The 16,943-nt window shown below is 42.5% G+C and overlaps 1 protein-coding gene and 1 long non-coding RNA gene across 2 annotated transcripts in view; one reads left to right on the forward strand and one right to left on the reverse strand.

Moving 5' to 3' along the window:
* Positions 1 to 2,481, reverse strand: part of LOC127372058 (uncharacterized) — a 205,930-nt gene extending 203,449 nt beyond the window's left edge. The window contains exon 1 of the long non-coding RNA XR_007886503.1: positions 2,137 to 2,481. This is a non-coding gene — a long non-coding RNA (uncharacterized LOC127372058). The remainder of the gene's footprint in view (positions 1 to 2,136) is intronic.
* A 7,309-nt stretch (positions 2,482 to 9,790) lies between these two features.
* On the forward strand, positions 9,791 to 16,556 carry LOC127371794 (uncharacterized). Its single transcript, XM_051414873.1, has 6 exons — positions 9,791 to 11,332; positions 12,341 to 12,425; positions 12,557 to 13,177; positions 14,205 to 14,342; positions 14,824 to 15,120; positions 15,498 to 16,556. The coding sequence occupies exons 1-6, from the start codon at positions 11,103 to 11,105 to the stop codon at positions 16,554 to 16,556; spliced, it is 2,430 nt and encodes an 809-aa protein (XP_051270833.1). The 5' UTR covers positions 9,791 to 11,102.
* The last annotated feature ends 387 nt before the right edge of the window (positions 16,557 to 16,943 follow it).

Genomic DNA, 16,943 nt, shown 5'->3' on the forward strand with positions numbered 1-16,943 from the left:
TTCATTACTGGATGCCACTGAATTCTACACACTGGTCCTTTTAAGGATATTTTTGTATTTTTCAAACTGGATTATTTTCCCATGTTTTTGTGTCAAAGTGACTATGAATTTGGTCCAGTATTGAGTGAGAGTGCTGAAGCCTGCAGCCACAAAACAGGCTACAATAAGATCCTCATGGGAAATTTTGCTACATTTCTATTACTATTTTGCTACCGGCTCAGATTGCAACACAACACGACTCTACAGAGAAATTAAACAAAATTCAACTAGCTAGCTCAATAGCACTATTTTTCCCCCAGTGCAATTAGAGCTAGAGCAGGGTGGGTCATGAGGAGGCCAACTCCAGTGAGTGGAGTGAGTAGTTAAGTAGCAATATTCACATTAGTAAATAAAGAAATGTGTGTTATTGAAACATTTAAATAGCAGCATCAGCTGACAATTAGCTTTTACCTTGATAATGTTAGTATTTTTTTTTTGCATTATCTTAAGAAAAGCTAGAGATAGCTTAGGAAAGTTAGCTGGCTATCTAGCTACCCGTATCATGGCCATATAGCTCCGATAGGACAACCGTTGACATTTCCTTTTTTATTTTGTCGACATAACAGTGTTAATATTGGTATCACAAAAGCCTGTTTCTGATCAGCTCAGTTTTTTTATTTGTGTGTCTCAACTTAAACGTGTGTATTTCTGTGTTATGATAGCTTTAGCTTTAGTGCTACGTTGTAAAATGGTATCTTAATGTTGAAGTTTTACACCATTTTACTTTATCTCAGTGGGATGTAAATGTGCCAAATTAATGCTTAATGAAGGGGAATTTTCCTAGCATTTACAAAATCTTCATTGGTTATATGGAAATTATGAAACAATTTCAAGGAAATGCTATACACGCAATGTTATGGTCATTTTACTGAATGTACTTTGTTGTATCATGCATGCTGCACAATATTGACATTCTGACAGATAAAGCTAAGTACTCTAACTACCAGTATTATGTTAGCCCATATGACCCACCAGTCTTACCCTGTATGTGGGCTATACCTCATTTTAATCATTAGTTACCATAAAATTACAAACAAAATATCTTTATTCTGCTTTGATTTTACTCTTTAATCACCCAATATTTACTACACTAATTACTGGTAATTCTACCATTACAGCTGGTCATTATATTGATTTTACTTAAATTACGTAGTTATTTCTTGCTTATTTCTTTACATTACTATGTTATTACTATGCCATTAACAGCCTGTAAATTAAAGGGTTACCCAAAGATGACATCAAATTATGATAAAAATATATAACTGCTGTTTGCATTATTTCATTAAACAAAATTTTGGTAATGAAACTATTTTAAGTATATCAGAATATAATATTTCTTATAGTACACTGGTCTAAGTACACCAGCAGTGGCTCACAGCCAATTTCAATTTGAGACCCCTGATTTAACTGTTTTAACTGTTTCTGAGAAATCGGAAGTGAGCCTGTTAAATTCCATAATTTCTGGACCTTTCATACACTGGCACACTGGCTTTCCATTAACCTCTGTGAAGAAAAAGGAACTGGTCCATTTTCCTCTGTAAACCCGACAGTCTTTGTCCATGTTTGTCCTTTTCTTACAAAGACATTTCCACCTGCGGCTCCTGCATGAACAGTAGCCTGTGTTTGACAGTGTGGTGTCATATTTCCAGGACATAAACTTGTGGGTCTGAAATAGCGTATCCAGCATTGGGCCTGCTATTCTTTTTTATGACAACGTGATTCCCATTAATTCCTTTTATTCATCATTATTATCATTCATCATTCCCCACCATTTTTATTGTCGTCATTGTCATCATCGTTGTCGTCGTCATCATCACTCACACTATTTAGCTATGCTTTTTTCTACTTTCTGCACTCATTCATGTCCCATTAATGCATGTTACTAACTTCACTTCTTCCCCGGAGTTCTTGTGCTTTCTCGTGTCGCAGGTTCTTGTCGATCCTGGTGGAGCCTCCTGCCATGGTCCTGCTAGATTGCCATTGCCAATACTGTTGTTGCTGTGCATCTGTCTGTCTGTCTGTCTCTCGCTCTCTCTCTCTGCCTCTCTCTCTCTCTCTCTCTCTCACCCCAACTGGTCGAGACAGACGACCACCCACCTAGAGCCGGAGGATCTGTCCTAGGTTTCTGCCTTTTAACAGGCAGTTTTTCCTTGCCCTTGTCGCCAAGTGCTTGCTCATGGTGGTACTGTTGGGTCTCTGTAATTAATGTTTTAAAGAGTTCGGTCTAGACCTGCTCTATTTGAAAAGTGTCCTGAGATAACTTCTGTTATGAATTGGCGCTATACAAATAAAATTGAATTGAATTGAATTGAATTGAATTACCCTGCGTTACATTACGGCTGGGGCTCAGAGGCAGAGCGGGTCGTCCACTAATCGGAAGGTTGTTGGTTCAATCCCTGGCTCCTCCCGCCACGTGTCGAAGTATCCTTGAGCAAGATACTGAACCCCAAATTGCTCCCGATGCTGTGCATTGTTGTGTGAATGTGTATGAATGCATTAGTTTCTGTTCAATGGGCTTTGCCATCACTGAGTGAATGTGAAAGGGGCGAATGTGGGCAAGTGTGGCATGTAGTGTGAAAGCGCTTGGAGTGGTCGGAAGACTAGAAAGGCGCTATACAAATACAGGTCCATTTACCATTAAGTCAAATGTGAGTCTTGACAGTGACAATTGGGGGGGTTTACCAACAGTATTGTACTTTTAATTTAAGTTATTGTGTTATTTCTAAATGAACATGATCTTGATATTGATTAATGAACTGAGCACTCAATACCAGAAAAGGTGTTTTAATCTAATGTAAGAAATGCTATTTAAGACTGATGTCTTTCTTACATTTGAAGATAAGATAAGATATTCCTTTATTGATCCCCCTTAGGAGAAATTCTGATTGACACACAATGGGGCAAAGTAGTGCAAAAGAGACTACAAAAAATATCACAAAATAAATTATTACAAAATATAATAGAATATATAAGACTATAAATTAAAGTATATACACTATGCATTGTTCAAGTAGGAATGGTGTGCAAGTATATGAGCAGAAAATTAAACTTGACTAAAACTAATCTGTACATTAGAAATGAGATATAAACAGTGCAAAAAGTTTGTGCATTGTAGGTTAGAGTCTTAGTCTGCGGGGGTGGAGGTACTGGGTGCTGTGGCGTTGTGGATTCTGATGGCAGATGGAACAAACCAGCCTCCAAACCACTTTGAGGCTCGGGGCTGGGACATTCCGTAGCTGAAAGTGCTCCTGAGCTGCCTGAGCTCAGTGTAGAGAGGATGAGAGGGGTTGTCCATGATGGCTTTCAGCTTCCCTTTCATCCTCTTCTCCATTACAGCCTCCAGCTCCAACGCCACCACTGAGATGGCCTTCCTCAGTCCAGTTTATTGTTAAGTGTCACCCCCAGGAACTTGTAGGTGTCCCCCATCTCTACCCTCTTCCCCCTAATCGCAACTGGGAAGGGGGCCTCTTGCTGCACTGGAAGTCCACCAACAGCTCTTTGGTTTTTCTTGTGTTGAGCTGTAGGTGGTTTCTGTCGCACCATCCAATGAAGTTCTTGATCAGGTCTCCTCCTCCCTATCATCTGAGATACAGCCGACAATGGAGGAGTTATCTGAGAACTTCTGTAGGTGGCACAGTCCCGAGTTGAAGCGGAAGTCAGCGGTGTAGAGGGTGAACAGGAACGGTGATAGTAGAGTTCCTTGGGGTGTGCCAGTGCTGCTCATCACCACGTCTGACGATCTGAGAGCAGGGGGGTTGATGGCAGATGAGGGGGGTGGTGTTAGTGTCGTCAAGGGGGAGACAGGCTGTGGAGAAGGAGGGTGGGGTGGCCAGGGTGTAAATGGAAGAGGGTGGGGTAGCCAAGGTGTGAGCTGAGAAGGGCGGGGTAGCCAAGGTGTGAATGGGGGTACCTGAGGAGGGGGTTTGTGAGTCAAACCTATTGAAGAACAGGTTTAGCTCGTTGGCACGTCCCTTTGTCCCCTCCACTGAACCCACTGACCTTTTCATGCCAGTAATGGTCCTCATCCCCCCCCCACACCTCTCTTGTGCTAGTCTGTTGCAGCCTCCCCTCTATCCTGTTCTTGTAACGGTCTTTGGCCCTTCTCAACTCCCTCCTCAGCTCCCTCTGAGTGTCTTTCTTGGCATCCTCATCTCCTGCCATGAAAGCCCTCTTCTTTCTGTTTAACAGGGCTTTGATGTCCCTGTTGATCTAGGGCTTGTTGTTTGGTAAAAAGCGAATCCTTTTGCTGGGGATAACGCTGTCCTCACAGAATCTGATGTAGTCTGTGACACACTGGGTGAGACCCTTGATGTCGTATGTTTACAAATGTTACTAAATCTGACCATCTTTTGCTTTTTGTGCTCTTTCTAAATAAATAATCCTGTATAGAGTCAAGGTACTTTATTCTACAAACAATTTGATATTTTGTAATAATTATGTCTGTGTGCCGTACTTATGTAGGATATAATGGTAAATGGACTGTACATGTATAGCGCCTTTCTTGTCTTCCGACCACTCCAGGCAATTACACTACATGCCACATTCGCCCTTTCACATACATTAACACAGTGATGGCAAAGCCCATCAAACAGAAACTAACTCATTCATTCACATTCACACACTGATTACACAGCATAGTGTGACATGCAGCGGGGAGGAGCAAGGGCTCAAACCAACAACCTTCCGATAAGTGTACGACCAACTCTACCTCTGAGCCACTGCCACCCCAATATGAGTACTGCTAATATACTTTACTTCAATACAACAGATACCAAGTCTCATTTTTGAAGATCAAATCAATTCATCCTCTTTTTCATGGGCAGCATTTGATTTTCAGGAAAGTTAACACCCAGAGCCAAGGTCCCCTGCAAATAACCTCTTTAAAACGGCAGACTAGCTCTTCTGTCAAGATGCTGCCTGCCATTTCACTCAAAAAGGCAACAATGGGCCTCTCTGGTACATGCAGGCATTATGAAAGTCCATACAGTGACCAGAAAGCACTCACCTCCTTGTTTGCCACCAGCCGTGTTGGAATTCTAGCTTTGTGCTAAGACATCTAGCTTTGCAAAGTTTATTTGGCATGTCAGTTGCTGCTCTGTGAGCCGCACACCAGTTTTTTGGGGGGGATTTTTCACAGGCGAGATGGGGAGACATCCACTGTGCCGACTCTGACTGTGCTCAGCACAGACTACTTCTGAGCCTGTTAGCTGGCAACTCACAAGCAATACACTTCAGGGGCACTCTAAGCAATTCTGGTTTACATTCTTTTACTCTTTTGTTTTTCTTTTTTTCTTTCTTTTGCACTAGAGAGATGCCAGCTCAACTTGGCTGGAGTAGAAAACCGTGACCAACAAGCTGGTATAGGGAATCATAGCTGGCATAGACAGGAGTGATGAAGAGACAGAAGCACCTTCACTGGGGCTAGGTCACCATAGTGCAGAAAGAAAAATACAGCAATAGAAACAGCAATCTAAGACACTGCCCCTACACAGATGTCCAAACTATAAGATAAGTGGATTTAACACAGTAACACACTGTAAAGGTAAGCTATATATGGCGTAGCAAGCCGGTGTGTCTTAAAGAAATACCCATGTACCTTGAAAGCAGGGGAATCATTTCCCACACATATGGAATAGGCTATAATGAAGTGGAGACATAGTCTTGTATATGTGTAACGTGTAAATAGAATAGTCCATTTTTGCTGTCCAGTTGGGGTGAGAGAGAGAGACAGAGAGACAGAGAGAGGAGACAGACAGACAGACAGACAGACAGACAGACAGACAGACAGACAGGTGCACAGCAACAACAGTAGCAACAACTACACTAATAGTAGTTACTGATGAGGAAGAACATGAAGAAGAAGATGATGACGACGACGACAACAACAATGGGGGACAATGAGCAGTGACAATAGTAATAATAGTAACTGTAGTAATAATAATAACAATATCATCAGTGATATTAGCAATGGAGGAAAAAATAGCGCGACAACACCGGAAGTGACATCACTAAAAGGTCGAGGGTCACACCGCCAAAATACAATTAACAAAATAAAAGCTCCCCAAAATAAATACACACAAAAACAGATTTATACAAAAAAATTTAACAAAATATCAACAAAGATGGATTTTTGGTGAAATATAACAAACAGTAAGAACACATTGGTTACACCCACCCCTCCTAGATTTCACCAAAATCCAGACCATACCCTCAGGATAAGCAAATGACAACATTAGGACGATGAACACTGAATGTGAAAACCTGACCAGGGTTCACTGAAGAGTTCTAAACTCTGACATCAGCTGTTTAAGCTGCCTACTAAATGCTCAGAGGAAGCCAAGGGTGATCAAGCCATAGCCCCTTCCTAGATTAATATGACGCCTTTTACACCACACAAACATCTGGTCACTTCAATATACATTACACACTTCATATACATTACATTAATCACAACGTCCTTCAAATGCATATCCACAAGTATACATGTAAAGTAACCAAACATATCTGTCCCTCTAAAACAATGTTAGAAGTGACTGAGACTTTCTGCGAACGGAAACTGCTAAGTCCCTGAAGCCAAAGGGCTTTTGACCCATAGACTCAATGAGTCGATCGACCCTTTTCCTGACCCTGCCTGCTCGCGTCCTGACTACCTGCTCTGTGTCAGCTGACTGGTGCTCCTGAGTAACTGTGTCATGAACTGAGTCTGCCATTTGGGATAATGTCTCTACATCCCCCTCTGTGTCTGCTGAGTGTAACTGAGCGGAAGGTAAGTCTGAGGCAGGTTCTGCAACTAAACTGTCCAGATCAAAGTCTCTGTCTGCATGGCTTTGGTCACATTGAGAGTCCTGAATATGATCTACAGACTGCCCTTCATAGTCCAACTCTGGAGCCTCCTGACTTGACTGGTCCAACAGCCCTTCACTCAGAGTCTCCTGACTCTGTTTTTCCTCTGATCCAGCATCACACAATTCCTCTTCAAGTGTCCCCACAGGTAGGAAGCCGATGTCCAAGATGCCTGTACCATCCTCCAGCTTGTATGTGTGTGTCCGCAGGTTTCGGTCTTTGACAGTATACACTGTTGCGTTCCATTTGTCAGCCAGCTTTTTCTTTCCTCTCTACCCTTTGTTTACCACAAGTACTCTGTCTCCTATGTTCAGATGAGTGCCTTTCACCTTCCTGTTGTAGCCTTTTGCTTGTTTATCCTGTTCTCTGACAGCATGTGTTTGAGCAATTCTGGCTGCTTCATGAAGATGGGACATTAGTGTTTTCACGTAGCTTTTGTTATCAACAACCACTGGATCGTGCAACACTTGCTTGAACATCGCGTCCACAGGGAGTCTTGGAATGCGACCGAACATAGGCTGGAACGGTGCGTATCCTGTGGTTTCATGTACTGTCGCATTATAAGCAAACGTCAATGTCTGTATCTGTTGAGGCCACTTGTGTTTCTCTTTAAGGGGAAGAGATCGCAGCATACTTCCAAGTGTTTGATTGAACCTCTCAGTTCCTCCATTTCCCATGGGATGATATGTGGTAGTGTGTGATTTCGAGACACCAGAAAGACTGAGTAGTTCTGCTATGAATTTACTTTCAAAGTTGGCTCCCTGATCAGAGTGGACACGTTCAGGAAACCCATGCACATAGAAAACATGGTCCCACAACTTCTTGGCCACTTGTTTTGCAGTTTGATTGGTGCATGGGAAAGCATGAGCCAACTTGGTACAATGGTCTGTCACAACAAGAACATCCACTGAGTGCTGCTTACTGTCCTCTGCACTCCAGAAATCCAGACCCACTAGCTCCATAGGAGAGGACGTTCTGATACTCTCAAATGGGGCTCGAGCAGAGGGGTCTGGTGTTTTAGCCAGGATGCCCCTTTGACAACACTTGACATACTCCTTCACGTCAGACTCCATCTTAGGCCAAAAGAACCGCTGCCGTTCTAGATGCATGGTCCTTGCCTGCCCCTGATATCCAGCAGCATCATGAATGCCATGCAATGCTTTCTCTTTGAGGCTGTCAGGTAGAACATACTGGTGTCTCTTTTGTTTACTGAGATGGTCCTTAGTTACCCGGTAGAGGACACCATTTTAAACTGTTAGTCTCTCCCACTGTTTGATGAGCACCATCACTTTTGCATCAAATTTAGCTCTTTCACGCCTGGAGGGACGCCTTCCGCGTATGACAACTGGCATGACAGTCGAGATGGTGGGGGCTAATTCCTGGCTGCGCTGGAGTTCCTCTAATGTGAACACAGGGAGGGAGTCTTGCCCTGGTGGCAGCAGATCCTGAACAGACTGAACTAACTCCTTGTCTCTAAGGCCTTGTCTCAGCAGCAACTTCCCAATGGTCGTGAACACCCATGAGAGCCTTAACAGCCCCAAAATCACAGTGATACTTGGAGGAGTCAGACTGCAGCTTCATTCCCTTATGGGTTGATTTCTTCACTTGTTGACACTGAACCTTTAATCTGAAGGTGTCTTGAATGCCATCATGACTCACACCCTCAGCCTCAGCAAGAAAGTTGGTGTACTGCTCTGTGATGACCCTGTGACTGACTGTTTTCGCAAAGGGGTCCCTGCTGAGTGCATCTGCGACCACATTCTTGGTGCCAGGTATGTGTTTCAGGTCAAATGTGTAAGGGGCGAGTTTGGACACCCAACGCTGCTCACAAGCATCAAGCTTAGGTTTCGTCATGATATAGGTAAGAGGGTTGTTATTAGTCCATACTGTGAAAGAGTGACCTCTTAATCAATGGCTGAATTTCCCACACACACTCCATTTCAGGGCCAGAAAGTCGAGCCTATGAGCTGGATATTTCTTCTGAGAACTGCTCAGGGTCTGACTGGCAAATGCGATGGGGCGTGCTTTGGTTTCACCAGCTGGTATTTGTGATAACACAGCTCCTAACACGTCTAGAGACGCATCAATGGACAGAAGGAGAGGCTGAGAAAAATCTGGATGTGAGAAAACAACACAGTTCAAAAGACTTTCTTTAAGGTTACTGAGAGCCACGTCACATTCATTTGTCCAATCAGAGGGTCTGAGCTTCCTGAATGAGCCAGTGTTGGAACTTGTTCTGACTTTCCCACGTTTCTTTTGTCCAGCAGTGAGAGCAAACAATGACTTGGCTATTGTAGAACAGTTAGGGATGAAGTGTTGGTAGTAGAACACCATTCCCAGAAAGGATTTTATCCTCTTAACTGATGGTGTGCAGCCATCATCCTCCATCAGGTCTGCTTTTGACATTTTAGATATAACCTCAATTTTTGCCGGTCCACAGCCACTCCATTGCCATCTATAATGTGACCAAGAAACTTGACCGAAGATCTCAACAAGTGGCATTTTTCGGGGCTCAGTTTAAGGTTGTGAAGCCTGAGCCACTGGAAAACAACCTCAAGTCTCTCCAAAGCCTCTTCTTCAGTTGCAGCGAAGACTAGCAAATCATCAAGGTAGCACAACAGACTGCTGAAGTTCAGATCACCAAATATGCTGAGCATCATTCTCATGAATGAAGCAGGACTATTACACAGACCCTGTGGCATCCTGTTGTACTCATACAGTCCCATTGGAGTCGTGAACGCTGTATATGTCATCCTCTGCCATCGGTATGTTATAGAAGCCAGAGGTCAAGTCCATGGTGCTGAAGTAGGTGTTTCCACCCAGGGCTGCTAGACAGTCTGACTGGTGTGGTAATGGGTGCTCATCCTTGAGGGTCCTTGCATTCAGCCACCTGAAGTCGGTGCAGTCCCGATTCTGTCTGGAAGCTCCTTGCCTCTCCACCGAGATGAGTTTGCCATGAGGTCGAGAAACTGTTCACACTCAGGAAGAAGATTGCCACTGGACACAAGGCGCCAATAGTCACTGGTTATTTTCAGCTGGTGCATCAAAAATCTGATGACATTTGTGCCGATGATCAGGTCATCGCGTTGGCCAGGCACCACAAGGACAGGCACGATGCAGCGCTCTCCATACAGTTCCATCTCCACTTCATACATGCACTTGGGTCTGCTCAGTGACCCACCACAGCCTACCAACACCAGTTGGTCAATGGAATGGGTTCTGGGAGTTCATTCAACATCTTTTGCTCTGCTTGCTCACTTAGTGTGCAGGCCATGGAACCAGAGACAAGCAGCCCTGGGCCTGGAAAATATTGTTTATGCTGACAGGGGTGTAAAAGAGTTCATCATAGGCTTCCACTCTCTGCATGTTTTGCACTATTACTTTAGCACCAGTGGGAGCTGCTGCACATGCTCTTATGTAATGCTGCTCAACGCTGTTGAGGGTCTCTTACTTTGTGCCCACACATCCCCTCTCTAAATGCGGGCCAGCTAGTTTAAAGTCTGGGGGCTTTGGGGAGGGGAGGTACTGATCCGACCTTGGCCAGGCTGCCGCCTAGGACAGTTCCTCTTGATGTGATTTGGCTCGAAACATGCCAGACATAGACGTTTCTGCCTGCAGTGTGTGAGAGTGGAGTGCTCCGATGACTGGCAGACCCTGCAAGACATATCCTATATCTGATCAGAGAAGGCAGGTTTTTGTGCAGAATGGCTGTTCTGTGATAGTGCGCGATCAAAAAGACTTACTAACACTTTCAGACAATCATCATTGCAAGTAGGTCTGGTCACAATAATGTCCTTCTGCACAGGTGACTCGTCAAGTGTAGGAGCCTGGGTGTGTACTGCTATTGGTCTGGGGCACTTTGATTTGGAAAGCACTTCTTTCATTTCAATTTGGTAGCGATCAATATGCTCTTGAACCTCACTGGCTGCCCATTTATCTGGTGCTTTAAACTTAAAAAGAGCAGCAAGTGTGGGCTCTGGGCAGTATCAAACATCATGTCTACTTCCTGACAAGGATCTTCCATGCGCCGTCCCAATCTTTTCAAGCCCTCTTCTGCTGCATCAACTGCCTTGTTCAGCCAAAGCCAGTACTCTACAGGGGACTCTCCTGTCACTGGAACTGTGCTGTAGAAATCAGCCATAGGCATACAAGAATATGTCACTTCACTGAAATGTTGTCGGAGGATGTCATAGATGACTTTTGGATTTTCTTGAGGCTTCATGGATGGGCTGCTACTCAAAGTTATCCTCACAATGTCTTTAGCCTTGCCCATTAACTTAGACATTATCTCAGAATGCTGTTCTCTCAGGGGTATGCCACGTTTCCGGAAATACACTTCCATTAAATCTTCCCATTCACAGACTCTGTTCTTGTCAGATCCATCTCCCCTGAAGGCTGGAGGCTCTCTCACATCTGACTGTAGGACTAGCTTTGCACCGGTCAAGTTGAGGTAAGTGGAGTCACTGGATGGCTGGTCTGCACTGCTCTGAGCTTGTGTACCACTAACATCGTTCCCTTCATATTCACCTTTTAACTGATCTCTCATGGTCTGTCCTACCTGCTGAGTGATATGTTTTATCAGGCTATTTAAAGCTGGATCATTAGTGGCTGGGAAACATGAAGGTGTATCACCCTGACTATGGCTGGCTGCATGACCAAGTATGCGAGTGGAACAAAAAGCTGGTGTGCCTACATTACTTGCACCTCGCACAAGGCAACCCACTGATAGTTCTCCCCCTCCCAACAGCAAAGCTAAAACTGTCACCTGTTACACTGTCCTCAGCCATTTTCCCAGTAACGTTTGTCATTTTATCTGTACACTAATCTATACACAATACAATATACTGAAACGACAAATTTACTCTTAAAACAGCAAAAGCAAAATGAACAGTTTACAAACTTTTTTTAAACTTTTCTTCAATGCTATAAAGAACTTTTAACATGAATGAGCATCAAGTAGCAACCTCTGGTGACCAAACTGATGTTGAGCCATGACTCCAGACACAGCGGCGAATCAGCCTGAAGCAGTGTGGATCCGGGTCACGGCACCACTGTAGCTGGTCTGGCCTGACACTCCTTAATTTGACTCTGCGTAGTAATGGACGACAGACAACTTCTGCTTTGCCAGTTGGACAGGAGGTTTATTATACCTGTGTACAACACACATAATCAGTACAGCAACTTTTGGTTCCCACACGCACACCGCTCCTCAGCATAGCGTCCCACTACTGAATAATACGGAGCCCCTAAAGGGACATGGGAAAGAAAAAAAAAAAAGGAAAAGATAGTATCTTGTGCTCACTAGATAGTATCTAGTGCGCACTAGATACTATCTTGTGAGCACTAGATACGGATCTCGCGAGAAACCACGGATCTCGCGAGAAACCTTAGATTAAGCACAGGCAGTTGTGCTTCCTGTGCATATGCCTCTAGGCTCATTAAGATCTTAACCTCACAGAATGGCTGCAGAAGTGGACTTATTCTCTTTCCTGAAAACGCGAAATCTACCTGATAGTGTCATCAACCAACTAAAAGATGATAAGGTAAAGATAAATGTTAACTTTTGTGACATAAAGTAAGCAATACATGTGTAGCCTAATGTTGCTAGCTTTCTCTACCTGCTATGTTAATGTAATTTTTCAAACGTTTTTGACGTTTGCCTTGCTTATTACAGATCGACATCAACGTCATAGGTGTTATGACAGATGAGGAGTTAGGACAGTATATCGTAAGATATGTTGACCGACTTGCACTCAGAGCATTTTGTCGTCAAAGAACTGTAACAAATGAAAAGTCAGGAGGAGTGGAGACAGTGAAGTCCGCTCTCATGCAGAGAGTAAGAGACAGGCTCGGGGAACAACGGAAAACTCCTGCCGACAGACAAACAGTTGGCAACATTGTTGGCAATAAACATGCAGCCAAAGCTACCCGGCGGATTGAAATGGGATGGCTCCACTTTGATAACGGCACTTATCACCAGATCAAAACAAGAAATGGAGGTGGAACACGGCACCTGTCAGTGGAGAAATCAATAACTATGGGTGAACTGCTGGAGACGGGCAAGGGCTTGTTTTTTCCAAATGGATATTCATCTAAAGGACCAGTGGAAGACTTCAAGTTTGATATTCGTGATTTTAGTCACAATGCAGTATCCCCTGAAGTCACAGTGAGCCAGCTGTACGAGCAGACTAAGATACGGATGCTGCGCATCTACACAACCTCCAAGGCTAAAGACGTAATACTTCTCTCTGATGCATCATCGGACTTCGAGCCCACAGATGAGAGGCCAATGAAGGTAATTTATCTTCTGCCACATTTCTGTTATCAATACATACTCTAGGTACTGAATATTGATCGGGGACAATCATATATTTCAGATTTTAAAATAAAAATAACAGATGGGATGAGGCTCAGAATTTATCCATAAAGTCTGTATAAACCTGGAAACAGTGTGTAACAGCTGACCGGTAGAGATGTATAGTAGAACACAGAACATTAACTATCATCAAATCCTGGCCAATCATGTTAATGAAGCTACCTCAGCACCGTGCGTAAACGCACACATCAGCCTCTTTCTTAGTTTGGAGACGCACGTATAGTTTCAGCTGCCTTGTGATGCTGCAGCCAGCTGTGGGCAACAAATAGAATATCAGTACTGATGTTTTTGTGAAATCCATACATTCAGTGACACTCTCAGTATATTATGTTATAGATGTAGAATACTATAATAGTACAAATACATGAAAGTTGGTTTGTGATTGTGGAGAGCTTTGTTTGTGCACACTTCTGCTAATTAAATACATGCAATGTAGGGCATTTGTGCTCTTTGCAATGTTCATTATAGACCAATCTGTGTTCTTAAATATGGCATATTCAATTAAACGGCATTAAACGGGGCAGATTGGGGGTGCAAATGCTGCACAATTCTGGTGCAATTAGCAGGCACAATTAATTTTTTGTGGATCTGGCCAAAATAATCTTAGTCTTACAGCCATGTAGTTTATCTGTCTTTCTTCTCATGAAATTCAACAACTAGAATCAGTGATTTTTGAGGATAAATCTATTGTCTTAACTCAATGTCAAATCTATTAGGATCATGAAGCCTGCAAACAAAAAAATGTTTATCTGCTGAATCAGGGGTGATAGTTGAGTTGCAAGAGGTCAAGAGATGTAAAAACAGTTTTCTAAACATATTTGCTCTACTTCTCTCTCCACTTATGTGCATATTCAATCACAATAAGTTCAGAAAGACTTGTATTGAACAGTTGGACAATCATGGCTGTATAAGCCTATAATTTGCTGATCTGCTGATTTCTTTATAGACTAGGACAATGCAGAGACAATCCTTGAGGAACAAAACCAGGAGATGTCATCACTGGAGGACTGGAACTGATCATCCAGAGAGCTCCACTGATTTAGATCCAGCACCCAGTGGCTCAATGCAGGAAAACCATGAAAAAGTAAGTAAAAGTATTGCATATTTTTTTATGGACCCAGTTTGTGATATACAGTATGGAACTTGTGTTGTATGGAGATTAATTTGTGCCAAAGTGTTCAAACAATACTTTTTAAAATGGAAACAAAAATGTATCAATCAAAATATCAAATACAAAATTGAAACCAAAAAATAAAGTCAAAGATAAAATCCAAAACTTGCGAACTTGTGAAGTCTATGACCTAAGACCATGATTTTGTTGCAAACAACAAATGTAAATCCATCTCAAATTTTAACTGCAGCTAAGATGATGGAAGTGGGCAAAAGGTTTTGAGTTCAATGCCACATTAACTCAATATGCATACCAAAACAATCTGCTCAGGTGCAAGATGTTTTAATCACATGAATGTGATAGTACACATGACAGCTTTGATCAGAGGATGCAAAAACAAAGATAAGGTAATAATTATATGTTTGTTTTGTTTTTTTCATTAAATTATCAACAGAGAGGAGAACCAATCAGTCAATCAGGACCAGCAACTCCTGAGATGAGCAACACAGAGGTCCTGCATCCACCATCTTCCGATGATGTTGGCAATCAAACTCGGCAATCAACAAGCAGGCATGGATCTGAAGACGAGTGTTTAATGCCTGTGTCAAATCAAGATCCAGACCAGTTGTTAAGTGACGAGTTGGATTCCCCTCTTGCCCTTGCCATCCAAGCATCTCTTGAGGACTTTGAAGTAAACTTTGGACCTGTTTGTGGTGATGATGGTGATAATCAAGACTCCACCAGTATGCAGGTATAGTGTAGAACTGAGTCATTTCTAGCAGTGCTGCAAAAAGAATATTACTGCCATTATTGATTCTTTTAAAGAGTTTTCCCTATTCATTATTCTGTCTATGAAATGTACAAAACAGTGACAAATTTTCATCCCAAGTTCTCTCACACCAAGCTGATGTTTTTAGATTACTTTTTCATCCAAACATTCCAAAACCAAAAGATATTCCATGTATTGTGATATAAAACAGAAAAGCAGCAAATCTAGAGCCACAGCATAATTCATTTCTGCATGCTAATTGATATATTGATTGTCAAAGTCGTTGATTCATTTTCTGTTCACCAAATGATTAATCGATCAATAATCACACCTAATTACTTTTTTAAAAAATCTTGCAGCACTCTACACTGAATGATGGACCTGTATCATCAAGCAGTCTTCCAGCATCACCAGACCCATTTGAAAAAGAACTCCTTGTGAAATTAAGACGAGTAAACATAGTTGATGATGTCCTTAATATCTTCATGGAACCAAAAATACTGAATGCTAATCTAAAAATGGAGTTTACAAATGAGAAAGCTGTGGACAGTGATGGTGTGTCAAGAGAGGTATACTCTGCGTTCTGGGAACATTTCTTGGAACAGTGTGAGGGGGAAGATGAACGAGTACCCAGACTACGACCAGACTATTCTGAGAAGGCATGGCAAGCTCTTGGAAGAATGTGGCTGAAAGGATACCTGGACCAAAAAATCATACCAATCAGACTGTCACCAGCTTTTGTTCTTGCCTGTTGTCAAGGACTTGGTTCAGTGGATGAAGAACTCTTGATGATGTCATTTTCCAGATTTCTTTCAGAGAATGAGCGTGCATCACTTGAAAAAGCACTACAGGGCAACATTGATGAAACTGTTGAAGAGGACTTACTCGACGTCTTCTCAAGAATGGGCTCACACTGCCTGCCCTCTAAAGACAACGTACGGGCTGCCATTTTAACAATGGCACACAAAGCTCTTCTTCAAGAGCCAAAGTTCATAATTGACTGTTTCCACTCCAGTATTCACAATGCTGTGCCAACACTCATAACCAAAGAAAGCATAATGGAGCTTTACGAATCTAAGCGGCCAACTAACAAGAAAGTGGCCCAGATGATAAAGCCATCAACTGAAAGCCTAAATCCACAAGAGCAGACAGCTCTTAACCACCTGCTACGGTATGTGAGAAGCATCGACCAAAGAAAACTGGAGATCTTCTTACGCTTCTGCACAGGGTCCACTGTGCTGTGCACAGACACAATCGAAGTAACTTTTAATAGATTGTGTGGTTTAAGTCGCAGGCCTGTAGCACACACATGTGGAGCAGTTCTTGAGTTACCATGCACCTACAGCTCATACCCTGAGTTTCGTCAAGAGTTTGACAATGTCCTGTCTGGCGATTGCTTTACAATGGATATTGTGTAGTGAATGTTCCTCTTCTACTGACATTGTTATAGCATTTGTCTGAAACAAATCTACAGATTTACATTTAAAAAACTGTATTTGTTCATTCATGTATTACAACTAAGAAAAAATGTTCTACAACGAGAGGAAATAAAATCAGATGCATAATCTGATGACATTGCTTTATTGAACCTTTATTAAAACTGAAACAGTTTTTAAATTGTTTTGCTTTGGTTTGGTTTTTTTCTTATTGTTAATGATTTTGTTGTAATATTTGTCAGCACACTGAGTTTTTGTTTAAGTCCGGAAGACAGTTTAAGTTTAATCATTTTTATAAGTCAGAAAGGTCTGCTCTCATAGGTGAACATCCCTTTTCATTTTCATATTATCATGAGCATGTTTTCTGCA

This window comes from Dicentrarchus labrax, unplaced genomic scaffold (genome assembly GCF_905237075.1).
Source record: "Dicentrarchus labrax unplaced genomic scaffold, dlabrax2021, whole genome shotgun sequence".
NCBI lineage: Eukaryota > Metazoa > Chordata > Actinopteri > Moronidae > Dicentrarchus > Dicentrarchus labrax.

Coding starts and splice junctions, on each gene's coding strand:
- LOC127371794 (XM_051414873.1), top strand. CDS start 11,103: ATGGATGGGCTGCTACTCAAAGTTATCCTCACAATGTCTTTAGCCTTG. Junction 12,426..12,556: donor ACCAACTAAAAGATGATAAG/GTAAAGATAAAT, acceptor TGCTTATTACAG/ATCGACATCAACGTCATAGG. Junction 13,178..14,204: donor CAGATGAGAGGCCAATGAAG/GTAATTTATCTT, acceptor ATTTCTTTATAG/ACTAGGACAATGCAGAGACA.